Consider the following 25,322-nt stretch of genomic DNA (forward strand, 5'->3'; position numbering starts at 1 on the left):
AGATTAAACCAGATTTGTTGAAGCAACATGTTCAGCTAAATCTTATATTGCAGTAATCAATGCAATACAATGCATTATTGTAGCTGTAATCCATGATCCATATTACACTCTCTATTGTTATAGAGACGGCCCTTCAAATCCCATTTAATTGTTTTCGTTTGTTTCATTCTACATAGATTTTTTAATTAAGGTTCCTAATAACAAGTCAATAGGCAATTACATTATTTACACATTACATTACAGAGTTCATCATGACTGAATTGTCTTTCTAGTTGTAAGTTAGATATTTTCAAGCAAACATGCAAGCAGCTGTAACCTTGTAGGCATCACACACAGAAAAGAAATTTAAAGAATAATTAAATGTTTGAATTACCAAGGCGATCTATCTTCAGCATCTTTCAGAGAATTGAGGGAATGTAATAGAACCACCACATCAACAGGGAGCAAAGCCTTTGCAGGCCATGTAATTATTTTGGTTGCGTATTTGCAGACACCGAAGATATTACCTGGATGGTGTCATTTTCACACACTAGATGGCAGTACAACTTCACAGAACAGCACAGCGCACATAGAAATGTTTGATCTGTATAAATCATATGAGACATTTCAACATTGCCTCCTCTATATGGAAAGTGTTACTGGACCTTGTTGTGAAGAAGTCAATTGTGTTTTTCAAATTTGTTATTTATTGTAACTATTTAATTGTGAAAGTAACAGTTCCCCATGAGTTATGAAAAAATAGGATCCAATTTGTAGCTAAAACTCTGATACGTGAATATTTCTTAAATGTAGATGGCTATATACATTTTGACTACATCATGCTACATACAGCAGTGCATTCATTTGATCATGTGTTGCCGTGGGCACACATAATCAAACGAGAGCACTCTAGTCAGAAAATTGCCACTTGTAGGCACTTGTGGACCCATTGTGATTTACAGATGAAAATGTCTATTGAAAATAAACTCAAAAACATGCTATAATTAACTATTTATCAATACCAACACCATAGAGAAGAGTGCTTTTGAAGTAGGGACTGATTTTTGGTGACTAAATATTCCACTCTTTTCTTGCTGACATTATGACATGGTTCAAGTTTAAAATACATTTTGCTGCCTTGCTTCCAGTTTTAGGTCGACAAAGCAGCATTTGAGCGGCAATAAATCAGACATTAATACCATTTCAATTATTCTCTTGCGAGACCTTTATTATGGAAGGCACAATGAACATTTTCTTCATAATTATACAAATAAATAACTAAAAATATTCATATATTTTTCACTGTTTGAAAAACTCTTATTTCATTGTGTCCCCCAACTTCTGAAACCAAAGCTTCACTCTTGCATTCTCAGTGGTTGATTTCAATGTGTTACATTTCAGGACTGAGCATAGAATTCTATAAATGTATGAGGGGATGGAAGTAAGAAACAAGTAAGTACACAGATGTGCTCCACACATTTATTATTGAGAACTTGCTTTGATAATTTCATTGCTGGTCACAATATCAGTTATGTTTGTAGTTCCATTTGCAGAGTGTTTTTTTCATGTAATTCTATTTATTAAAAAAATCCAGTTAATCCAGGTTTAAAATATCACGATGTTATGTTCAAGTAAGACTGTCCAGCTCTAACATTTTGCTACTGAGCTGGAAATGAGCAATGGATGTAAGAATATGCAAATATGCAAACATGTAACATGGGCCTGGACGGGTGTCATGCTTGCTAAATTGTGCGTACTGCAGCTTAATTATAAATTCTACATTCAAGATCTTACATGGTCTTGAGTACTGTCAAATATAGCTTAAATGCTAGCAATATTGCGGTTTGTTGGTGCACTGCTCCTCTGATGAAAAACGACAGCAGTCTTGCAGACGGTCTTCTTGTCAGAAACAGACTAAAGGTAACAAACTGGCAAGGGAGGCCATCTAGTGGTGAGAAAGTTGCATGTCCCATCTCTGGGACCAACAGTGCCCTTTACTAACAAGTTACCCCTGAGCATATTAGGATACATTACCGTCACTACCTGTATATTGTATATGTAACAGAAAGCACCAATGACAGCTGTGGAAACAATCATTCCTTTAAAATGTTGCAACAAATGTCTTTGCTACTATGTATGTCCTTGTAAAAACAAGCATTAACACAAAGTCAAACTGCGTAACAGAATATGAGACACTGAGATGGAGGTAGTCAATACTATTCAAACCCTAACCGAGGCGGGTCAACGCCCTCTGGTCCGGCTCGGAGGAAACTGGTAAGAGCCTCATATGTAACAAACACGACCATGTTAACGGGGAATGCACGCAGACAGTTGATGCCTAAGCTCCTGAAGAAAACTCCAGGCCCTTCCACTCGCGCTGTCTCAGTGATGCAGTGGAACAAACCCTTGTAACGCTTTGTCTCCCGAGCTCCGTCCATCTGCAGGCGGGCTTTGATCACGTCCATTGGTGTTCCTATGGTCCACCCTGCCATTCCTGCTATTCCACCAGCCAGCATCACGCCACTCCAATCTGGAGGAAATGAAAAGACGATGATGTTAAAGTGACACCCTGACCTTTAAGTTTAACTTGTCTTTTTAATCCTCAAGGAACTGCCTTGGTTGTGTTCATTACTGGAAGCTATGGTAATGCTAACTTCAAGGGTAGTTTACAGCTTAAGCAACACTTTCACCGTACACTTTTACTGTAGTACAAAGGGGCTGATAAGCACCAAAAAGGGTGATGATTAAATAAATGAATTGTCGTGAATGCTATCAAATGTTTATCAGATATAAAATAATAACAAATGTGGCCAATCTTTATTTTTAAAGAATTAATCTGATGATTTGGGGACTATAATTGAAAACATGAAAACATGCACAAGGCTTGGTGCTGCCATGGACCAACATGCAAGAGGAGTCTTGCTCGCAAATGTCAACCACTTCCACAAAAGAAAGAAAACAAAGGACCAGGTGGCAAGCTGACGTAGACTTCACTCACCTGGTCTTTTCTTGCCACTGCCTCTTAGCCATTCACAGATAATGGTATAAGTCAAAAAGTACGTGGCGTATGATGGCCCATCTCTTAGCATAAGTGGGAGAGCTCCTCTGTAGAGTCCCAGGAAACCCTCCTCTTTGATAATGCTCAGCAGACAGTGAACTGGACCGAGGTACTTAGGTTTGGGCAAGTTGGCTCCTCCTCGCTTGGACTCTGTCTGACACTGCAGTCGTACTTTAACTATGTCGCCTGGAGACATCACTGATATCTGTTAGAGGTAGAGAAGAAGATGGTCAGATATCTCAAAACCCACACAAATAACACTACAACTACATCCAAGGCTATACATATAACCAATTTGTCGTCTGATTTGAAACGAAGCACGTCGCTGATGCACATGATTCAGCACTTTTCAGGTGGTTTATAAAATTGTCTCCATTACCTGAGCTATACCGCCCGCCATACCAGACAGGAAGACTTCTAGTTTGGTGTTTGGACCACAACCAGCTCCTCGCACCTGGCTCAGACACTGCAGGCAGTTCCTGTATGTGCCAAACACCACTGAGGAAGTCATAAAGATTGTGGTGATGGGTAAGGACATGCCTTTGAAGAAGCCGTGCACCTTATGACACAAATGAGAAAAAACAAGTGAGACACTAGTGAAGAAACAACCACTGTATCCTATACCTGCACTTTCACTTCAATCCTTTTTTTATTGTTTAAATTGGCACAACTTTCTCTCTGAGGCTAACTGGCATTCAAGCTCAAATGCAAGATAATGATATGCAGGTTCCCTGAATACTTTTTGTCTAGGAAAGTTGTGTGCAGCTCATGAGTTGTTAACACTGTTGACATTGTTACCTCACCAAGAGCGACACATATAGAAACAACTGTGAACTGTGAACAACAGGCCTACAAAAGACTTTGGTCACATGCAGTGTATCATGTAGACTACACCAGTACCACTTACTCCTTCTTTTGAAAATGTTGCTGCAGCACACTGCCATATTCCAGTAAACTGTTTCTGGGTTTGGATCCGGACCTAGAAAGATGAAGAAATTGATGTGAAAATGAAATGATGTGAAAAATTACTGTTTCACATACTCTCCTCTTACTGTACCTTCACAGTGTCTAGAGGGTAGCCCACGGCGACTCCACAAGCCCCTGTGTGTTTCCAGAGAAAAGAGAGCATCAAGGACACAGCAGGAACAAAGTGATGGCCAAGCTTGTGAGCTTTAACTGCAACCCCTTTAGTCATGTGCCGCTGGCAGGAAGGTCAAATGTGAGAATTCATCGCATATCTGTTGTACTTCTTTAAATAATGAATGCCTTGACTAATAGACAGGTGAAAGAAGCAAAATAAGCAATTTCAAGACATGATTTAGTGCTGTGTAATGTGATATTTATATGTTATTACCCATGACATATTAATAAAAAATGAATTAAATATTATTATTAATATCAATATTAATATTATTAATACTATTATTCAATGATGAAAGGAACAGCTAGTAGCAGCCATGGTATGAGATGCAGTTTTTCAGATCTCTTGACTTGAGAGAACTAAACACACTTGGGCTATTATAAGTGAATTTAATGTCACCATATTTTCCTGTATTCATTTATTGATTTTGTATTGGTATCAGATGCGTCTCTGAACTCACTGTAGGATTTGATTTTTTTTTTTAATCTCTCACAGTCATTACTAGATAGATGAACGTGAGTTTTGCTGCAGGGAACACATTTTTCCCCCAGGCTGACAGGCTAACTTGTTACGTGTACGGATGACAGGCTTAGTCTAGACTGTTCTGTCACTTAGGTTCACCACATCTACTACAAACTACTTCATGCTTATGGTGAATTAGCTTGAGCTCACAGACAAACCATACACAAGAGGACAAGCGAAAGTAGGCTTAAAAGACATATACAACCTAACATAAAGGTTAATTTAATCTGCTCATGTCTTGTCACATAATTATCTCACCATGCACGTACAGTAGCTAACTTAGCAGTTTCGCAAATACTCCAGCCGCCTAATACCAACGTTAAATAAAAAACTAGCTAGACTGGCGTTATAACTGTTACCTGCAAATGATCCAGACACAAAATCGGCGATATGCATCCTGTCAGATAGCGACTGACCAGAAGACAGTTGTCAGATGTGAGCCCATTCTCCCTCTAGCATGTGCTACATAACCATAACCTTGAGTGTGCTGCTATTACGTGACGTGTAGAGGGGTGTGCTAATGCTAGCCAAACAGCGTCGACTGACAACATTGGTTCCGATTTTACCCGAAGATAGCCGAAAGCTACGCTGTACCCCATACATTGTTTATAACAAAAAAAGCTATACCTGCATGGGTGGTTAGCATAGAAAATTTACTATATACAACACACAACACGTATATATTCCTATACCTCCTATAAACGGAGCTTTTTAAAGATTAATGCCACATATCATTTGACATAATGTCTTGAAGCTGCACATTTATAAATAACAACTGTAATACTTGTCGATAAGCTTACTAAAAATAAAACTGGTTAGTGATAAAACTGCCTTCATCTGTTGGCAAGAGGCTCTGTGGACAGTCCACGCAAAAGCAAAACATCACACAGCACTCATGACGCATTTCAACATCGGGAGCCCTTAAAGTGAGCAGCCAATGAATGACAAGGATTATGTGCAGGGGGCGGGTGTCGGCGTTATCCTTTAGATCTGATTGGATAGAAACTCTATACGACGCCGGTATGCCCCGCCCCCTGCCAGTTGCTTCCTGCGTCGCTATCTTGCTGCAACAGAAATAAACCTTGATTACAGGCAAGCGGTGAGGGTGCTCGTACTGACTGTAAACGCCACAACTGTTCAGCGGTTCATGGAGGTCGTGTAGGTGAACAAGAGAGTTTTATCCGAATGAACAGAGAACAAGCTAAATAACCGCTCAGAGAAAACAAAGTCGTCAGCATTTGTACATGATCAGATCTTAACTAGCTAGCTAGTGCTAGCTCATATGTATAGAGGGTACCTGAAAGTGTCAGTCTAGCAGCTAGATTTCACAGATAAGGACAGCTGCAGTCAGGTGTACAACAGAGTGAACGGTTTTTTTTTGGAAAAGCAATCAAATAAACAGCGTTTGGCAGAGTCGTTGAGATACTCTTCATCTACCATTAGATAATATTTAGTCATTCCTCAGCTGGGTGACGTTGAAGAGCGGTGATGGACTTCGTTGCTGGATGCATAGGAGGTAAGTCAGGGGCAGCTTCACTTGTATCTCCCACTTTAGTTATCGCTAGCTAGATGTGCACAGCTGCCAAAGAGCAGCCGAAATGCTTCCTTTTAGCGCCTGCAAACCAAACCACAAACATGCCAAGCACCACCCATACTAATGTGATGCAACTCTATCACAAGATTACAAGTGCATTTTCGAAATTCCGCCGCAGGTCGGCACACTAAAGCCAATCCGGTCAATGACTGCATTTGACCTGGTGGCAGACCTTGACTCTGAATGAGGATAAAGTTGTGAATGGCCTACTCTGCCTTAGCTGCAGATAATGATAAAGGGAAGTTCATTATTGTTATTATTTCCCCTATAATAGCTTTGTGATTGCTAAACAACTTAAGACAGAAGGTTAGGTTACATTTGTTAACCTTTTGAAGACAGTTTGAATTCAGCTGAATGAACCAGGCCTGTTTCGGGGAAGTGCCTGCTTTCAAAGGGAGCTCCAGCGTTCTTCATTTCTCCCTGGTGTCACTTGTACGCCCTATTGAGAATTGAAAGCATGCAAACACTACAGAAGTGCAACCCGAGCTTTCAAAGTAGGATGGCTTGGCTGTTAAAAGTTTCCACACACACACACAGCATAGCCAGATAGCATGAATCAGTACACACCCCTTCACAGACCAATCCCATGCTTTCTGTACTTTACTGTGACTAACATGGCAGATCATGTGGTTTCCCACCCTCTCACAGTGTGGTTGAACTCAGGGAACCATCTGCGGTCAAAGGGGAGGCTGGTTGCTGCTGTCCCAGGATGGTTTGTGCTTAGGTCAAAACTCAAAATTAGGGTTAGCTTTTTTTGAAGTAAGTTTAAGCTCATATGCTCAGGTATTAAGACATAGGTGGTGTTCCACAGGAAATTTGTTACTACAGCTGTGATGCAACAGCCAATTTTGCTTGTTTTCCTGCTCTCAGATCATACCAGTACTCTGAGGTCAATGACCGCTCATTGTGTCAAACACATGCCTGCTTGTGTTCTTTTCCTGGCTTAGTTCCTCACCTCTGATTGGCTCTTTTTACAAATGTGTCATGTGACAAAGCAGGTGCTTATGTTGGATTAGCTTGCTGTGATTTGTTTGCTGTGGTCGCCCAGGTGGGCCAGTAACTTCAGCTATGTTTTTTTTCAATATTTTCTTTATTAATATTAGGCCTATTATCATGTTTTAATCATAAAACACTGCAATTCTTTACCTGATTAAACAACAGAACAATCAACAATAAACTACTATTATGACAATGGCAATCAACTACTCGTTGCCTCATGATATAGAAACTAAACTGCTCATTGACAATATAACTCAGCAAAGTTAAAACATGGCAAATCATTGTACCTCACAGTGATACAGAAATCATCTAAAAATCCATTGCTGCTCTTGAGTGTTCTTGCCCATCGCCCACAATAATCTAACACAACCACAGATATTAAAGACATATGCAGGAACCTATGCACTAGTCTCAGACTTTTTACCACAGTAAAAAACAGTATAGCAGAATATCTGAGGGTTAAGAAATTTACATTGTATTTAATAATATTAATAATATATTAATTATATTTTATATGGCATGGAGGAATAGTTCAGAGGGCTGGTTTGCTATCTACAATTGTAGTATAAGTATAGGGTTAGTTTCCTGAGGTCACTTTGTTGTTTGTGGTCAGTCTGGGAGCTGTTATTAGGATCCAACACAGACTCAGATGAGAAGCTCAAACTGTCTTCACAACATGGGCATGTGCTGTACAAGCCCAAATTATGTAACTTTCAAATGCGCGCTAAAGAAAGTTTTAGAAGGTGATGATGCCCAGTAAGCTGGCTCGGGCTCAGTAAGGCAGTGTTACCCTGGCGGAGATGGCAGTGTACTCTAAAATTACACAACAGTGCCAGCAGAGTTGTGGCTTTCAAAGACCGGTCAGATAGGCCAGAGACTGATTTATTCAGCCTAATGTGTGTGTGTGTGTGTGTGTGTGTGTGTGTGTGTGTGTGAGAGAGAGAGAGAGAGAGAAAGAAATTAAGCGGGATTGGAAAGACTGTCTGACAAGGTATGCTACTATCTCCATGTATAAATCGTCCTTTTCCATGATGGCAGAACAGCTGTAAGCACTTCTGGCTCCTGACTAGTTGGACGATAAGTCATACAAACTACATCTTCTCAAGTGTGCCCTGGACTTTACCAGTCAATTCAATAACCAGTCCAGTTAGTAACAGAAGAGAAAACAACAAATATCAATATTTTCATAAAATGCTGGGACACCTCAGTACATGACAGGTCACATAAAAGTCATACATGGTTGGTTTTGTAAAAATGAGATATAATTAGATGTACTGCTTTGGGTAATTTAACTGTCAACTTTTTCTAAGTATGACTGTCATAAAGTTTACGAGTATGAAGTCTGGTGTGTCTGTGAGTAGTTGAGAATAAGTAGAGTAAACAACCGTTGTATCTTTTGCCTTTGTCTTCAGGTGCTGCCGGAGTCTTGGTTGGACACCCATTTGACACAGTTAAGGTAGGAAAGGTTTCATTTTTTTTAATGCACAGCAAAATTACCAACATTTATTTAAAAAAAAAAAAAAAAATTGAAAAGCCTTTATAGGTAATTCCCTATGTTTACATGCAGCATTAAAAATACAAGCAGTTAACTTTTTATACATTTTTACACATTCATTTAAAAATAGATCTTTCATTAAATTCAATTCATTCTATGCAGCAAATGGACTTGAACATCGCTCATAGTTCGTTAACCTGTTTCCTCTCTTATGCAGCGAGATGTTCATCAGTTTTCCAGGGTTTAACAGATCACTGATCATCTTCTTTTTCAGGTGAGACTGCAGGTCCAGAGTGTTGATAAGCCACTGTACCGCGGGACCTTTCACTGTTTCCAGTCCATCATACGGCAGGAGTCGGTAGGTGGATTTATTTTCCATACAAATCTATTTCTGACATTTTTATGCAGTAATAATACTGATACAATACTATGCTATGTCTTGGATGTTTGCATGCTGAACCTGGATCTGATGTGTTTGAAAGTTTTTCAGTGCTTGGAGTAAAATGAAATAAATAAAGATGTTTTTCTGTAAGTGGTTTGTTGTTGTATCTCATCTTCCTTTCTGGGCTGTAAAGCTGTGTGCCTCAGTTTGATTTGAAACTAACGGAAAAGCCACCATGGCTGGACCTAAACAGCTCTTATGATCTGCTGTTTAAAGTCAGCAGGGTCAGAGTGACCTGGTAGTAAAGTTATGTCAGACACTCTTGGTCTTATGACTGAATGGAGCACCTGAAGCTGTGAGGCCAAAGCTGGGGACACTTCAAGTGGGGGTTAAATGTAGTTCTGTTGAATCAGGTCAGACTTGTTTGGGTTGTTTATTTTCAAACTTCATAGTTCTTGTTTTCCCCTGCTGATCTGAATCTTTTTTTTTTTGTTTTGTTTTTGCGTAATCATCGTGATTTTTCCCTTCATCATCACTTTCACTCTTTCTAGCAATAAGAATAACTATTTTCAGCTGGAGAAAAATGTTTCTAAAACTCCAACTTACATCCCAGGAGTCGTTATTCATGGCTTGTGAACAACTCTCCTTGCAGATCACTCAAAGTGCTGTTACAGTTTTGTGCAGGGAGAAAATGAAGGAGTACCTGTTGGCACGATCATTATTTAAATAGCCTCCGGATGTTTTCGCACATTTTAATTTATATAGCAGGCATTTTTATTACAGGAAATATTACAGGAAATATTATAGGGTATGCCTGGTAGACATAAATTACTGAAAAAAATATGAAGCACTTAATACCATAACATATTATGCTTTTATGAGGAGCTAGCTTGCTACACACATACTTACCTAGCTTTTTTTGACCTGCCAGGTCATGCAAAGAAGAGGCTGGTATGTATAGTGTATAAAGCTACAAAATAAAATGCATACAGTAATGATAGGAAAGTTGCAAAGGCATTTCTTATTGTGATGAGTTGTGCCTAAATCCTGTTTTCTGGTCGTGGAAGTTACTGCAGCTGGTTGTTGTGGAAATAATGCAATAATCTGCTATTTCAAGTTGTGAGCACAAAAGATGATTAAACCTGTATTTTAGCCATAGTAAGGGTGAACAGTGTGACCATGACCCTAATTAGTCAGAGTATGTGAGGGTATGTAACTAAAAGGCAAAGTTAAAAGAGACAGTTGATTAAATACAAAACTGGTGACACAGTTTAAGTCCTTAAATGTTTTTTTTGGTTCATTTAAAAGGAAGTCCAGCCATTGGGTGCTGGTGATTTCATTGTATAGTGATGTGTTGAAACAGCTTGTGTAATGTGACATCTCTGATGCTCTCTACAGGTACTTGGCTTATATAAAGGCATTGGATCCCCCATGATGGGCCTTACATTCATCAATGCTATAGTGTTTGGTGTTCAAGGAAACACCATGCGTTTCCTGGGACATGACACCCCCATGAACCAGTTCCTTGCTGGGGCAGCAGCAGGTGCCATCCAGTGTGTCATCTGCTGCCCTATGGAACTGGCCAAGACCCGCATGCAAATGCAGGGTACTGGAGAGAAGAAATCCTCTCGGAAGTTGTACAAGAACTCCCTAGACTGCTTGGCACGCATCTACAACCGGGAGGGTCTGAGGGGAGTAAACAGAGGCATGGTGACCACGCTTATCCGCGAGACGCCTGGCTTCGGAGTGTATTTCTTGGCCTACGATGTGCTGACGCGCAGCCTTGGCTGTGAGCCTGACGATCGTTACATGATCCCCAAACTGCTGTTTTCCGGGGGCATGGCAGGCATCGCCTCCTGGCTCTCCACCTATCCCGTAGATGTGATCAAATCACGGCTCCAGGCAGATGGGGTGGGTGGAGTCAACCAGTACAGCAGCATTGCTGACTGTGTGAGACAGAGCGTAAAGAGAGAGGGCTACATGGTGTTCACGCGAGGCCTCACCTCCACGCTGCTACGAGCCTTCCCTGTGAATGCAGCTACCTTTGCTACCGTCACCCTCGTCCTCATGTACGCTCGCAGGACGGAGGAAGGACCACAAGACTGTGAGCCAGCGCAGCCAAGCCACCACGCACAGATACAGCAGCAGGCCCAACCCTCCAGCCTGTGACAGCACAGAGGTCGCACCGTCAAACCTGGGCACTTTACAAGAGCATGGACAGACAAAATATACATACAAAACCTTTAGTACTGTCTGACTCATTTGACATCAGACTCATCATTCCCAGTTTTGAGTCAGAAAATACCTGGTTTATATAAATGCTTGTTTTTACTTTCATGTCAAAAAGAAAACATATATTTATTTTTAGCAATAATTTAAGTTGAGGTTTGCCTCTGAAGGTAACAGGGAAAAGTGTTACCTCTACTAAAATGAGGAAAATTAAGATATTAAATCTGAGGTTAGTGAAAGCTTTTAACAGAAGCTTTTATGAATATTCTTTCCACTGCTTTTAGACTTGTTACTGAGCCACAAAACTGATGGCTGGTTTGTGTGTACACACACTGAAAGTTTATATCTCTAGTAAGTTCTATTAAGTATATCTTCAAATGTGCAGGGTTTCACTGCACCTGTATATAATAGTGATTTTCAGTTTTAAGTATTTTTTTAATATATGTTGGAAAAAAAATTCCTGCCTTATATTTTTTTTTTTTTTTTTTTTTTTTTTTTGTGGAAGGAAGGTGAAGCAGCTGTTTGTACCTGAACTGTATCCTCTGAAGAGCCAAGCGAGCGGGAAAGGGAATGTAGCATGTGTTAAGGTGCAGACCTTGCAACTGTTGTCTGCTTTCAAACCAAAAAACATATAGCAGCTATAATCCGTTCATCACAAACACATTATAATTATTAGTCCATGCAGCACATGTTAATACCCATTGTGGACTAAATTCAACTGGTCTGAAAGGCTCTTCTGGGACTGTGCAGAGTGTCTGTATGTGAATCAGGATTGCAGGTGGTTTTATGTTTACGTCTTGTTTGGTTGTCTGTCTGGCATGTTGTGTTTTAACAAATATGTGAAGTTTCATCATTGTAACTTCACTGCTATATCCCTTATAAAGACCCAATCCAGAAATAGAACATGTCAATACATGTGGCACCGCACTTGTCCCACTGTTCTATTTTATTGTTATATTACATTTTAATTTTGAAAATGTTACAGCGAAACTAAACTAAACATTGAATATATTTTAAAGAAGTGCATGATGTGGTTATTGCACGGTCAGAGCTCCCTTAAATTTTTACTGTATTTATTTATTTATTTATTTTAATTTTAAAGGGGCAAACAAATGTCCCAGTATTTCTAATGCCCCTCTTATTTCCCATCTCATTTATTTCACTAATATCAAATATCAGTGTGTAACTGTGGTCTTTGTCCACAAGGGGTCACTGTAGGTGATTTAAAGTCTGAGCATTAGAACTTTTTGGCATTGTGCAACCTGCAGTATGACGGATAAAGTACTGCTGCAACAACAAGAAAAAATGTTGTTAAAACAAATTAATGTTAATAAAAAAGCTCAGCATTTGAAGGGGGAAAGCTGATAAATACAGATTCCCTGACAAAACCTTTCCCTTAAATGGTGCCCCAGAAATAAAGTTAATCAAATTAATTTCTTTACCCTGAGTTACTGGATTGAATCATTGTTTCTGAAACTTGAGATGTATTTTGTGTACCAATAATCTGTATACTGTATTTAACCATCTAGACTGGGGCTTTGATGAGACATATTTGTTTATGTTACTATGTGTTTGTTTCAGCTAAATATAGTGCAGGCTATCATTAATGAGTGGGAGTTGTCTGCTTTCTGCATGTGTGTGGTCAGTATCGGATGAATTTCTCTGTATTCTTTGCCTGAATGTTGAATTTCTCGCTGTAAAGCAATCAAAGTTTCTCCCCAGCAAATACATTCATGTCAGTTCTCATCAAAGCAGTAACTCATCAGCCCAGCCAATCTGCTCCATATAAACTTGTGAAACTGGCAACTAGTCAAACTACATTTACTGTTGTCGTTTGTGTGTGAAGACTTATTTGTGAAAGGTTGTTGGAGAGCAGGAGGTGACAGATGCACTAAAACCTTCAGTATGTTGAATGTAACACACCTGTATTCACCCGCAGGTGTCCTGAAACTCAGAGTTGGAGGGCAAAATGCTTTTTGAGAATCATATTGTTTGAAATCGAAATGTTACGAGTTTGAATTGCTCAGTGTTGTTGAGACACTTCCAAGACTGTATAGTGGTTTGATGATGGGTGATTATGAGAAAAATGAGGGGGAAGAAGAATGCAAAGGGATGGTTGTGTAAGTAAAAGTTGCTTGTGTTTAACCATTGACACCACCTCCTGAACAGTGACTGTTATCTCTGGCTCTAAGATATACCACAATCAGATCACTGTCATTGCTTTTTAACAGCTAATATTGCTGATGTGATAGGTGCAATATGTACAGGATGTAACTGTATTAATGTGAGATTGTTTTGAAGTGACTGGTAATGTAAATATATATAGGTATATTCATATATATATAACATATTTTTCAGTCTAAGGTATAGTTGTGTGGTTCCCTGAATGTCTGAGTTTAAGCAGTTTTTAAAGTCTCTATTTGATCAGTTAGAGTTAGCAGCTACACTGAAGAGATTTTAACTGAAAAACTGAGACATGATATTTTTGTAACATAGGCATCCATAACCTATTTGTCTAGATTTGTCACTGAGGATCTGTACAAATGGGTAAATAAAAACGATTCAGAAGCCGTTTGTCATTTTTTTAATGCTGACTTGCACTGGAAAAATACAGCATGTCACGTTCAGGGTTGTTCTTGTCGACTGTGACAGTTTCATAATTAACAAATGATGTTATTTCTTTGATTTTCAATGGGGAAGCATCAACACATGAGTCTTAGTTAGGTTCTATTGTTTACTGCTACACATGAGAGAATGGAAAAAACTTCATGTTTGTACATTTATATAGATACAAAGCACTTGTACACATAAACATACGCAGACATTATGTCAGATATGAAGTCAGTGTCACAGTAACATGACTGGCAGACAAGACTTACAAAAATTAAGAAAATTTAATAACTTATTTAGATTTTGTAAGATGCTTTAGGAGGAAACAGCTTTGAAACTACACTTTCAGTAGGATTAATTACAAGCACAGTAAGAGGTATCATGGGCTGATATCAAAGTTGAAATAAAACTAAAAGAACACATAAAATATCCGGAACAAACAGAGATATTGTTGCTGTAATTTTGAAGGACTCTACCTAAGCACCATCTGCTGATGAGCAGTGGTAACTGCAACAACATGTTCACTTCATCCAAATTCAAAAGGGTTTAAAATGTAAGTTTTAACACTGTGAGCACAAACTATTTCCCATTTGCCTCAGATGTGATGGGTTCAGCAATGGAACGGAATCTCAGTCAAAAGTACAATCAGACCCTAAATTATTTTATTCACAAAAATATTCCTTGATCTTTTTTTTGAGTCAAACATCCATCAGACAAAAGATGACGCTGAAAGGAAAATATAAACTGCTTTTTTTTTTATGTAAAAACAAGAAGCACTAACAAAACTACAATTCCAGTTGAAATGTCCACACAACTTAAAGGTCACACTGTCTTTAATGTCTGCTACTGATATCTATTCTGCTATTCAGTGAAATCCTCCAGATAATCTTTTGTTGTGTATCACAAGGCCATCTCTTCTGACAGGCCTCACAGGAGAGAAAACAGCCTGTCGTCATCTTTTAACTTCCTCACAGATCTACAGATCCAGTGAAAACGGCTGGCTGTCAACCCCGAACAACAGACAGAATACAAATCAGCAGTAGTGAAGGTCAAAAAAGTTTTTATTTGTGTACTGTTCTAGTGAGACATCCTTTAATACATCCGCAATGCTAAGCACACAATACTCTATATAACAGACAGACAGCAATACAAACCCCAAATAGATTACTGAACTGAATATTTCAAGCATCTGAATGGCTTTTGTATTAATGGAGCATCCCAGTGTTCTCATTACATAGAATTACATCACTGCAGAATTCATGCTTTCATTAGCAATTTATCAGAGGAAACACATTGTAGCAATTTCCCGTGAAGGGAGGCCATGTTTACTGATCCCAAATACGTTTATTTCCTCCACTATTCACTCGTGTCTGTCTGTCTGTCTGTTTGTTTGTTTGTTTGTCAGCTGGAGTACACAAAAAGTACTGAACTGATTTGCTGGGGAAGAATCTGTTCAAATGTTGGGTCAGATCTGGTTAAAGGGGTGGACCCAGGATGTTTTTGTCACTTTCCTTAACATTGTGAGAGAGAGAGCTTTTTATTTTTTTTTTATTTATTTATTTTTTTATTTTCTGACAATTTCACTGGGAAAAAAAAGACCTAAAAAATCAGACATATCTATGGTGCTGAGATCTATTATATATCTGAGTTTGTACAATTTGGTGCAGATCTAGATAATAATCTGGATCTGATGGAATAAAATGTTTGGCCTTGGTGGAGGTGTGGGCTCCATTGAGTGTCATTCTAGTCGTATATCTGTTTTCCTCTTCTTTTACTTCACATTAGTGACATATATGGAAAAAAATATTTTTTGGTGTCAAACAGAAAAGGTTCCCAATTTGTCCCCATTTGTCATGTTATGACAAGCCTTTTCTGCCAGATATCTGCCTCATCATAGCCTCATACTCATACATACAGTCAGACCAGTATGGTTTTCCAAATCAGCAGGTTGGGGATGTTGGCAAATGCAGGAAGTGACATTACACTTGACTAATATGAACAGTGACAGCAGTGAACCCTGAATGTACCTTTTCACAGTGAACAGATTTGCAGGATGGCAGGAACAGTCCGCTTTGTGCTGAGTCTGCTGCTGCTCTCTTTTATCAGAACAGGTAAGAGAAACATTAACACAATCTTGACTTGTGACTTTAGTTTTATAATCTTATCTTAAACACATGGTAGAATATTCTGAACCTCTTTATCTTCTATTTACAGGTGTAAATGGACAAAATGGTTTAATATTACTAGAACGTGAGTATGATATTACATTTCCACGTGAAGAAGACTTAGTCTGCTTTCACTTATGGCAGATCAGCACATGGAGAACAACTGAATACATTGCCATAGTCAGTAATGGAGAGATCCAGACAGCTGAATCAGACGAAAAGAAACACACTCTGCAAATCAAAGATCTCACAGAGGAGGATGTTGGACGTCATCGCTGCCAACAAATGCCAAATGACTTTTCTTCTCACAATAGTGAGTGCTATCATGTTTCAAATTTTCTGGTTGCGTGGGTTAATACAGAATGAATTTCACCTAATAATAAGAAAGACAAATCTGTGCCATAAACACATTTCTTTCTTTCTTTCTTTCAGTTGCCCCAGTGTTAAACCTCATGCCTGCAAAAACAGTGTCACTGCAGTGTATTTCCCTTACCTACGTGGATGGGGGACATTGCCCCCAAAAAAGGATAAGCCTAACATGGGTGGATGAAGCCGGTTTTGAGATACAAGAAGACTCCTATCATCAGATATATCAGCCATCCCCTTGTGATATAACTCTGACTGTCACCTTTCAAAGTCCTGGAAACAGGAAGTTTAGGTGCCAGGCGACTGTGGATAGACAAGTCCAGACTTCAGCTGAGTTGTGGGTCAGAGCCCCAGGTCTGTTTATGACTGATCCTCAACAATAGACTCCTGTTTGTTAAATGCAGAAGAATTAATAACAAATGCTATTTTATTTTCTTTGTAGCTCTTAGAGGGAAGGGAAGAGGACTGACCATAGAACTGGAACCTGAACCCAAAGGTAGGGTATGAGCAGCTGCTAAATATCAAAAGAAAAGTTTGTGTTAGTAATCTCCTCGGGCTATTCCAACAGGGTTTGATATGGATTCATACGACTTGGTTCAGCCGTACAAACCATTTTCAGCATTTTTCAACATATTTCAACATGTGAAATGACTCATTTACTTTTTACAGGTGGCAACCAGGACATGATCGGGGCGGCTGTTGGGGTTGTGGGCTGTGCAGTTTTGACAGCGGTGGTTGCAGTGTTTGTTGTAAACAGGAGAAGAAGAAGTAAGTTCTCCTATACTTTCCGAAGCTATAGGGTCCATCTGCTGAAATTTCTGCAATGGGGAACTGTCACACTGATCAGCCACAACATTAAAACCTGAAACTGGTTGTCATGTTGTGGCTGTACTTCCTCACAGACTAGCCCACACATGTACACAGTTACTTCCAATCCGGTGAACGCCACCTTGCACAACTGTATTTTTTGGTCTTTGAGGCAATCACTTATGGGCCATGTGCCAATGTCCTACAGGTTCAGTTTTCACTGTTGCTGACATGATTATTTTGCAAGTATATGTTATGAAGTTAACTGCGCCCGAGACTTATGTAGCCTGTGTAGTTATCAATAAGTTAAGCCTGAGGCACCAGTCTGCATTGAACATTATTTTAAGAGATTATGTAAACACACAAAAACTCTTAGTATTAAAATATGAATTTGTGCATTTGCATTTTTATTTTAGACAGCCAGCTGCCTGAAGAGCCCTGTTCTGTCCAGTCTGGTTCCAACAATGTGAGTCAATTCTCTCTTAAGAACATCAGCAACATCTTTTGTGCTTTTCACTGTGAACCTTAATGAGAATGTACACGTATATCTGTGTGTGTCTTTAGGTCATAAATACAGGCGATGTCATCTATGCTGAGATTACTCTCCCCGTCGGCTCTGATCGAGTGTTGGTCCCTGAGTGTGAGTCCACTGAATACGCCTATGTTCGATACATATAGTCTGCTGTCCAGAATATCAATTGCAGTGTGGTTTTTTTTTGTTTGTGAGCTTCAGCCGTGCATCCCAATGCAGTGAAACACTCCACATCAAAGTAGTGTACTGGTACTGAAGTCAAAGAAGTCATCAGGGAGCTGACAGGTGTTTTTTACCCTTTTACCTGAGCCATTCAGTATTTTAGCTATTAAACTATTTACAAGAACAATCTACCACAATACATTTTAAATTGTTTTAGGCTTTTAAACAGCATGATTAGTTGTTGGAAAATTACACATTGATGTTAATGACTGTTTTCTTTGTAAAAATTGTACCTTTGTTCAAGTCAATAATAATAAAAAAAAAAAATTCGGGAGACATGTAAAACGTAAGGAGAGACCAGTGAACTAACATCCGTTTATCTTGACTCTTGCTGCATTCAAAATCGATTTTCCTTTGTGATCATTTTATCCTGACAAAATGTGGCCGAATGTGTTCATGTGTTCATGTTATTTTTTCGTGTGTTATTTTCATTCAGGGAAGAAACTTCAGGTGCAGCCAAATGCAGCACTTCATTTTGTCGTTTTCCTTGTGCAAACCCAAATTAAATTGTGTTTGGAGAGTACTGCTGGCTTCAGTCCTCTACTTTCCCTGCCAGTACACACACATACACACAAACACATACATACACACATGCAGTACACTCACAGCAGGTGAGAGACTGCCGGAGCCGGTCCCAGTGTTGCCCTATTTGCATTTTAAATACTTGCAGCCAGCCCACTACTGTGTTCACAGTGCAGTGCAGCACAGCTAATCTACACACCTAAGGTGTGTGATTGACTACAGCCAAGAGTCTGAGGGGGTTGGAGAGATGGTGAAGACACACTGACAAGAATGTGGGGATGAATAAAGTAGAGAAGCTGTACCTGGATAAGTGAGAGGACCTCATTACATCTCACATAAAATGGAAGCAGATATGCTAATCAGATTCTGAATGCTCATTTTCTTGATGTTATCTTTCAAAAACAGGATGCAAAGGATGAAAGTTGACAGAACATATTTTCTGCAATTTGTGTTATAGCATTAAAGTGAATGGAAGATGAGGGTAAGGAGGGAATGTAAAAGAGGTAAAGCCACGAGTAGATTTAAAATGCTGTGAAGAATATCAGAGTACAGAAAATGTCCCTGAAGTCACACCCAAAGCTGAAGATCAGGGCCTAATGTAGCATATTTACATATTATGTTCATACAGTACTGAGAGTATATTTCAGCAATGAGACATTTCTACAAGGTCAGTGTAATGATGTTATATTCTATCGTGTCTGGTTCATAATAAACAGTACATAAGGCACTGCTGCTGGATGTCTCTCGAGCCTTTGTCACTAGCTACAATAAAATCCTTGACCAAAAAGTAGCTTTTCAAGATGAATAGGTGAGACATCAGTGGGACCTCTCTCTTACACTCCACTACACTGATGCAACGTTCAGACAATTTCTTTGACCTTTCCATGCAATCATGGTGTCATCATTTCAAAATTAACTGTCAGTTCAACGTAACTGTTCGTCTTGAACTTGGTGCCTGTTTTTCAAAAGTTTCGACACACTCTGACTTCTAGAACATTTTAGGTTCAAACCTGGCAACATGTGGGTGTCTCTGCATTATCTCAGCTTGCAATGCCAGAAACCCCCCAACAAGGCCAACCACACAGTCATTGTTCAAATAGCTGATAAAGCTCCAGGTCAAAGCCTTGAACCCCAGTGAACTCAGGCACCAGCTTGTCTGCCGAGTGCTTGGAGTGGACAGAGCAGCGGGGGCCAAATGCTGTTGTCCCCTGGTGTGTGAATGTAAGTGTGTGTGTGTAGGGGGAACAAGCCATAGGGTTGGAATCTACAGTGTGGGCCGTGGGGGTTGGGGGACAGTTGGTGGGATTGTTGTGCGTGTGTGGAACAAAAGGCTTTGATTACTGAAATCCTGCAAAAAGGCAGGAGAGGAGGTGTTAAAAGTGATACAGTGGAGAAACAAACAGAGCTGGAACTCAGGAGCCTTCCTCTCCTCTCATAAAGCTCATGTCCACACCCTGTCTGAACATATCCACTCTAATCCACATACTTGGCTTCATACTGTCCACTGCTGGTAATTGTAAAGGGAAGAGCAAGTTCATGGTACAACTGTTTTCTTTTCTATATCTTTATTCAGAGAGACTTTAACATTAAGTTCAGCAAGTAATACACGTAAACTTCCCGCAAAGTGCATGTGTGCAACCACATAAGAATTTATTCATGGGGCAAAAATAACCACAAATTTCCTTTTAACGCCAAGAGCACTTGGCAAATAACCTTGAAAGTGAACTGTTGACGTGTGGAGTTGGCTTTGACAAAGAAAAGCGAAAAAAAAAAACAAAAACGTGTTGATAAAACCTAAAGGCACCGATACCTGTTAACCTACGGGGCTGCCTCTGTGTTCCTGTGGCCCCTCACACATTGGCTTTTGTTAACACTTCACATTGAAATTGACCCTGGCTGTAGTCTACTTGAGGAGGAGGGAGGTAGGTGAGTAGGGGGGAGGAGGAGGAGGAGAAGGAGGTGGTGGGGAGGGGGGGGGGGTCTCGCCGCTGAAACAAAAAAGCGAATCGACGACTGACAATTTCCTGATGGGAGGTGCTGCTTATCACTCCCAAAATCTCCTGAGCTCAGAGGACAGGACGCTCCGGAGCTGCACGCACACAATGGACTAAAACTCCCGGAGACAGATCAATACCATCAGCTGTGAAAGCCCGCATTACGAGTTAGTGACTTCCTTTGAGACACATTTTAGTCTCCGGACGCTCAGGTAAGAGAATCATCGTTTCCAATATTGTTTTGCGTTGCGATGAGTTGAAATATATATATATATATATATATTTTTTAAATATCTTATGAAGATACGCGTTTGGTGTTCTGTTTAAGTGAAGGGACCGAACCCTGTTCAGTGTTTGAAATCACGGAAAAGGGCAAATGCACTGAGTGAGTGAGTGAGAGCCTAAAAACGACGCAAAACATAAAAAGCCGCACAAAGTAGGCCTCGCTTATTGTAGGTAATGACTTTGAATTTGAACTGTATTGAGTTTGAGTTAAGTTTTGCGGCTGCTTTGCACATAGAAAAATCAATAGAAAAACACTGGCCTATAAAATCACTGAATTTTACAGACTTTTGTGTTATTTGTACGAGGTATAAACCCCGCCATGTTTTTACATTATGAAAAAAAAAACCCAAAAGGTAAGACTTGGGTCAACAAGGTGAGTAACTGCTGAGTAAATGCTTTTAAATACCTTATGAATCAGTTTAATTCTTAATTATACAGGAATGAATCCTCTGCCACTAGCACAAACTAGGAACGTGTGAAATGCGTTTTTCTGAGTCAAAACTGGACCTGCAGAATTTAGAGTAAGCTGCAGCTGTTGTTTGTGTATGCACTGACCACACTAATCTATATTATCTGGTCTACTGGTAACAAAGGCAGACGGAAATTTTCTAAGCTTATCCTCTGCTGTTTTGAGAGTTCGATATCATTAAACTTCCCAGAATCATCAGTTTTCACTGAATGTAGACATCTGGAACTTTGCTCTCCTCCTCCACTCTCTCTAACTTTTCCTCCTCCTCCACTTCGTCCCCGCAGCTCTCATTAGATCTCCAGGTATGATTCCGAGGAACGAGGTTGTGCTGTCTGTTTTGGGAGAGCTCCAGGAGGCAACGGAGAGCTCTGGCCTGGATGCTCTGACCAGGGTGGCCCTTGAAGTGGACCAGGTCCTTGCTCCCTTCCAGCTTCCCAGGAGCCCCTGTCAGGAGTTCCCTGAGTGGGCAGGCGTGGACGACACAGCTCATGGCCTGTACCCAGCTGATGCACCCAGAGGCCTCCTGCCTCTAAACTGCAAGGGAGAAGGCAACTTACTGTTTGATGCAGTCAGCATGCTGTTAGTGGGGAACACAGGACTTAGCTTGGAGCTACAGGTGAGTAGTGATGGCTCGTAATCTTTGTCTCTCGTCTAAATGTACACTGTGCACTTATTCTAGCTGGTGATATGTGCACCTAATGGTTGTAATATTAATTCAGTTGATATTGTCCCCCACAGGTGCGGACTGTAGTGGAAATGGTGCTGTGGAAGCGATACTACCTGTCTGGGATGATTGATTCTAAAATGATGCTCCAAGCTGTTCGTTTCAGTCTCTGTGCTGAAGAGTCTGAGGACATGCTCAACTTGCCTGTCACAGTCTTGGAGGCCATCTTTGATGCAGATGTCAAAGCTTCCTGCTTCCCTGGCTCCTACGCCAACATGTGGCATGTTTATGCCCTATCATCAGTCCTTCAGTTTAACATCTACTCCATCTACCCCATGTTCAACCTCAAGATCCGACCCTATTTCAACCGAGTCATACGTCCAAGGACCTGGCCCAAAGACTCAGAGCCACTAACCCTCCACATTATGTGGTCCGGTGAGCTGCAGTCTGAGGCCCTGTTCAGGCCGAATAATTTTGTTGCACTAGCCCAGACCACAGACCTCACGTTTGGAAGTCCCGACAGTGAGCAGAGGGCATCGCCCATCAAAAGCGAGGAGCTGCTGAACCAAGACTCGCAGCTTTCTTACCCTAGTCTGAAGGACAAGTACAACATCACCAAGAGGACCTTCTATCGCTGGAAGAGGCAGACACAGGAGCACTGCAAAAAGTCTGCTGCAAGATATGAGGCGAAGTATTTCCTGCAGGCTTGTTACTTGGAGGGAAAGCTCATCCCTCTGCACCAGTTTAAGGAGTTTTTCCCGGAGATCTCAAGGTCATCTTACTACAACTGGAAGCATGAGCTTCTGAAGTCTGGAGGAAACTTCTCCACCTCATCTTCCACCGGAGAGATTAGTCCTGGAGAGAGTACAGAGCAAGAGGCCTGGTCTTCACCTGAACCAAAGCAGGAAGACCCGGACCACCATGACAGCGTGGCCAGTATGTTTGGCCTCACCCTCGGCAAGTTGGATCTAGAGCGGGCCCAGAATGTAACACATATGCAGGAAGCTAAACGCTGTCTGCAGAATTGCATTGCCATGAATGCCTCCCTCCCCTTCAGGGTCTTCAAAAGAAATTTCCCAGGGATCTCCAGATCAACCTACTACAACTGGAGGAGAGAAGCAATGCTGTTCAACAGAGGTTACAAAGGCAGTGTTGGCAGCAGTGAGGACAGCTCAGATGCTGACAAGAGCCAAAGTCCTAAAAGTCTGTCACCAGTCCTCCCAAACACCAACCAGCCTGCCATGCCCAGAATGAGGATCTGCAGACGAAAACACAGAAGTTTCAGGCTGGCATACATAAGCAAAAAACAGCTCAGAGATGCTGCCAAGCTGCATGTCCAGAAATCTAAATGGTCCCTGACAAAGTTCAAGCTCAAGTTCCCATCCATGTCCCCTTGTTTCTACTGGCTGTGGCGCAGCAGGCAGAACCGCAAGAAGAAAATAGTCAACCAGAGTGCTGATGTCCTCCCTGAGAGTCTGCGGAGCACCGCAACAGAAAACAAGATTATGGAGAGCAGAGTGGAGAGTCATTCTATGCTCCCATTTGTCGACAGCCCTAGATATCTAGAAAGCTCCACCATGCCCTCTTTTGATGCACCACATTCAAAGCACACCCTACTCAGCAAGACACCAATAGATGAGCAGATGTTTGCAATGGATGTTGTGGCTCTTGCCAACTTCAAGGCCAAGGCCAAGCTTTTCCTGCAGCAACGCTTTGAGGAAAAATCCTTTCCTACATTCAAAGAATTCAGGTCTTACTTCCCCTTCACTCCACGCTCGACCTACTACATGTGGAAGCGAGCTTTGCATCATGGGGTGTCACTGGTTCATGGATAAATGCCCACAGCTTTTATCCCTTTATAAATGGGCTTGTGAAAGCAAAACATTAGTCCTGTTGAGCAACTTCTTGGCCTTCAAAATCCTTCATATCCACCTATTTGCATTTTGTTGTAAACACACTACCTACACACCGTTCTCTTTATGTTTTCATTTTTTACAGAACTGTTGAGTTCAGGCTTAGCATCTAAATGCATTGTGTCCTTCCTCTGCCCCACCACCGCAGCTCATTCCTTCCTCATGGACATTTGCACGTGTTTGAAAAGAAACTGAGTTGTGGGTCCATTTAAACCCTCCATGTTGCCCTCCAGGCAAAAAGCAGTTCAAAGCTGTTGTTTAGTGGCATTTTGTTTGAGGCAGTGTTTCTCCAGTGTCTTTTAATCCCTGCTTAGCTTTGTACTCGGGTGCCTTTATTTTTTCAATTCTCATTGTAATATGATTGTTAATGATTGAATGTGTGCTTTTTTGTTGATGCATGTAACATTGATCTGGATACTTGGCGGTTTAATGTTTTTTGATCCTTTGCATGTAAAGAGCTGCCAGTATTGGTTTTCAGAGATGAATTTTTGTTCAGACATCCTCTGTAAACAGGGTTCCTGTCCTTATTCATCTTTTTCCTATTCATTATTGAATGTACAGCTCAGGGTTTCTCAAGGTTTGCACTGAAGGTTTCGGTGGCTGTATCAAGGTTTTGGCATTTGAAGATGCCTCCCTTTTCTGGTAATCATCACTATAAACTGTGAGTTTTGTCACACTATATTTGCACTAAAATGGTTCCCATTACCCTGTTGAATGTATTTTCTTAACTATTGTGCACACTCTGGTTAAGTTCCTGCAACTCTATTTTTAAGAAATAACTTGAAAATTGAATATAAATGAAGATATTTTATTTTTTGTACACTCCTTCATTTCAAAACTACCTATTTCCCTGAAATACAGGGGGAAATTTTCATTTATAAGCTTCTTTTGTCTACTATTTTGTTTATATGATGTTCCATTCCATTTGTCTCCACATAGACAGACATGTTCTGCAAAACTGCTGCTGTAATACTCCTGAATAATAGCTTTCAGTTTACATTTACTTTATGTATTTATTTTTCTTATTCATCATGTCTGTAATTGGTACTGTCTATATCGGCAGCCTGCAATATTATTCAGTCAGTAGGTGAGGCAGTCAGTACTGGCTGTATATCAATAAATCATTAGATAAGCAAAAATCCTTCGCTTCGTTTTTTGCTCGACCAATCATAGATTATCTATCTATCTATCTATCCTCAGACGGTTAATGTCAGCTCATTGATGCATTAATACAACCATGCCTTGTTTTATGCTCCACAATACCCACCTACCTTTTAAAATGTCTGTAATTTCTTCAATCAACAGTCGTCTCTTCCATGTCAGTGAGCTTTTGTTCTGGCTAAAGGATACCAATAACCCCCTTCTTAGCACTTT

General features: G+C 40.4%; 4 protein-coding genes across 4 annotated transcripts; 3 read left to right on the forward strand and 1 right to left on the reverse strand.

Moving 5' to 3' along the window:
- Nucleotides 1-1,444: 1,444 nt before the first annotated feature.
- On the reverse strand, nt 1,445-5,581 carry slc25a47a (solute carrier family 25 member 47a). The gene is made up of 6 exons (XM_071478877.1): nt 5,060-5,581; nt 4,095-4,138; nt 3,945-4,016; nt 3,417-3,596; nt 2,978-3,242; nt 1,445-2,509 (listed from the first exon to the last, which is right to left on the reverse strand). Exons 1-6 carry the CDS (start codon nt 5,094-5,096, stop codon nt 2,196-2,198), a joined length of 912 nt encoding a protein of 303 aa, XP_071334978.1. The 5' UTR covers nt 5,097-5,581; the 3' UTR covers nt 1,445-2,195.
- Nucleotides 5,582-5,773: 192 nt separating this feature from the next.
- Nucleotides 5,774-13,967, forward strand: slc25a29 (solute carrier family 25 member 29). Its single transcript, XM_071478876.1, has 4 exons — nt 5,774-6,216; nt 8,706-8,749; nt 9,063-9,146; nt 10,569-13,967. The coding sequence occupies exons 1-4, from the start codon at nt 6,189-6,191 to the stop codon at nt 11,337-11,339; spliced, it is 927 nt and encodes a 308-aa protein (XP_071334977.1). The 5' UTR covers nt 5,774-6,188; the 3' UTR covers nt 11,340-13,967.
- Nucleotides 13,968-15,965: 1,998 nt separating this feature from the next.
- On the forward strand, nt 15,966-18,624 carry LOC139621264 (uncharacterized). Its single transcript, XM_071477557.1, has 7 exons — nt 15,966-16,120; nt 16,224-16,487; nt 16,607-16,894; nt 16,983-17,036; nt 17,210-17,308; nt 17,764-17,813; nt 17,912-18,624. The coding sequence occupies exons 1-7, from the start codon at nt 16,063-16,065 to the stop codon at nt 18,023-18,025; spliced, it is 927 nt and encodes a 308-aa protein (XP_071333658.1). The 5' UTR covers nt 15,966-16,062; the 3' UTR covers nt 18,026-18,624.
- Nucleotides 18,625-20,689: 2,065 nt separating this feature from the next.
- Nucleotides 20,690-25,087, forward strand: vrtn (vertebrae development associated). The gene is made up of 3 exons (XM_071478878.1): nt 20,690-20,829; nt 21,656-21,987; nt 22,110-25,087. Exons 2-3 carry the CDS (start codon nt 21,676-21,678, stop codon nt 23,868-23,870), a joined length of 2,073 nt encoding a protein of 690 aa, XP_071334979.1. The 5' UTR covers nt 20,690-20,829; nt 21,656-21,675; the 3' UTR covers nt 23,871-25,087.
- The last annotated feature ends 235 nt before the right edge of the window (nt 25,088-25,322 follow it).

The sequence above is a fragment of the Trachinotus anak genome, unplaced genomic scaffold (assembly GCF_046630095.1).
Source record: "Trachinotus anak isolate AG129_WGS33_773 ecotype Australia unplaced genomic scaffold, CSIRO_AGI_Tana_v1 ptg000005l, whole genome shotgun sequence".
NCBI classification, from domain to species: domain Eukaryota; kingdom Metazoa; phylum Chordata; class Actinopteri; order Carangiformes; family Carangidae; genus Trachinotus; species Trachinotus anak.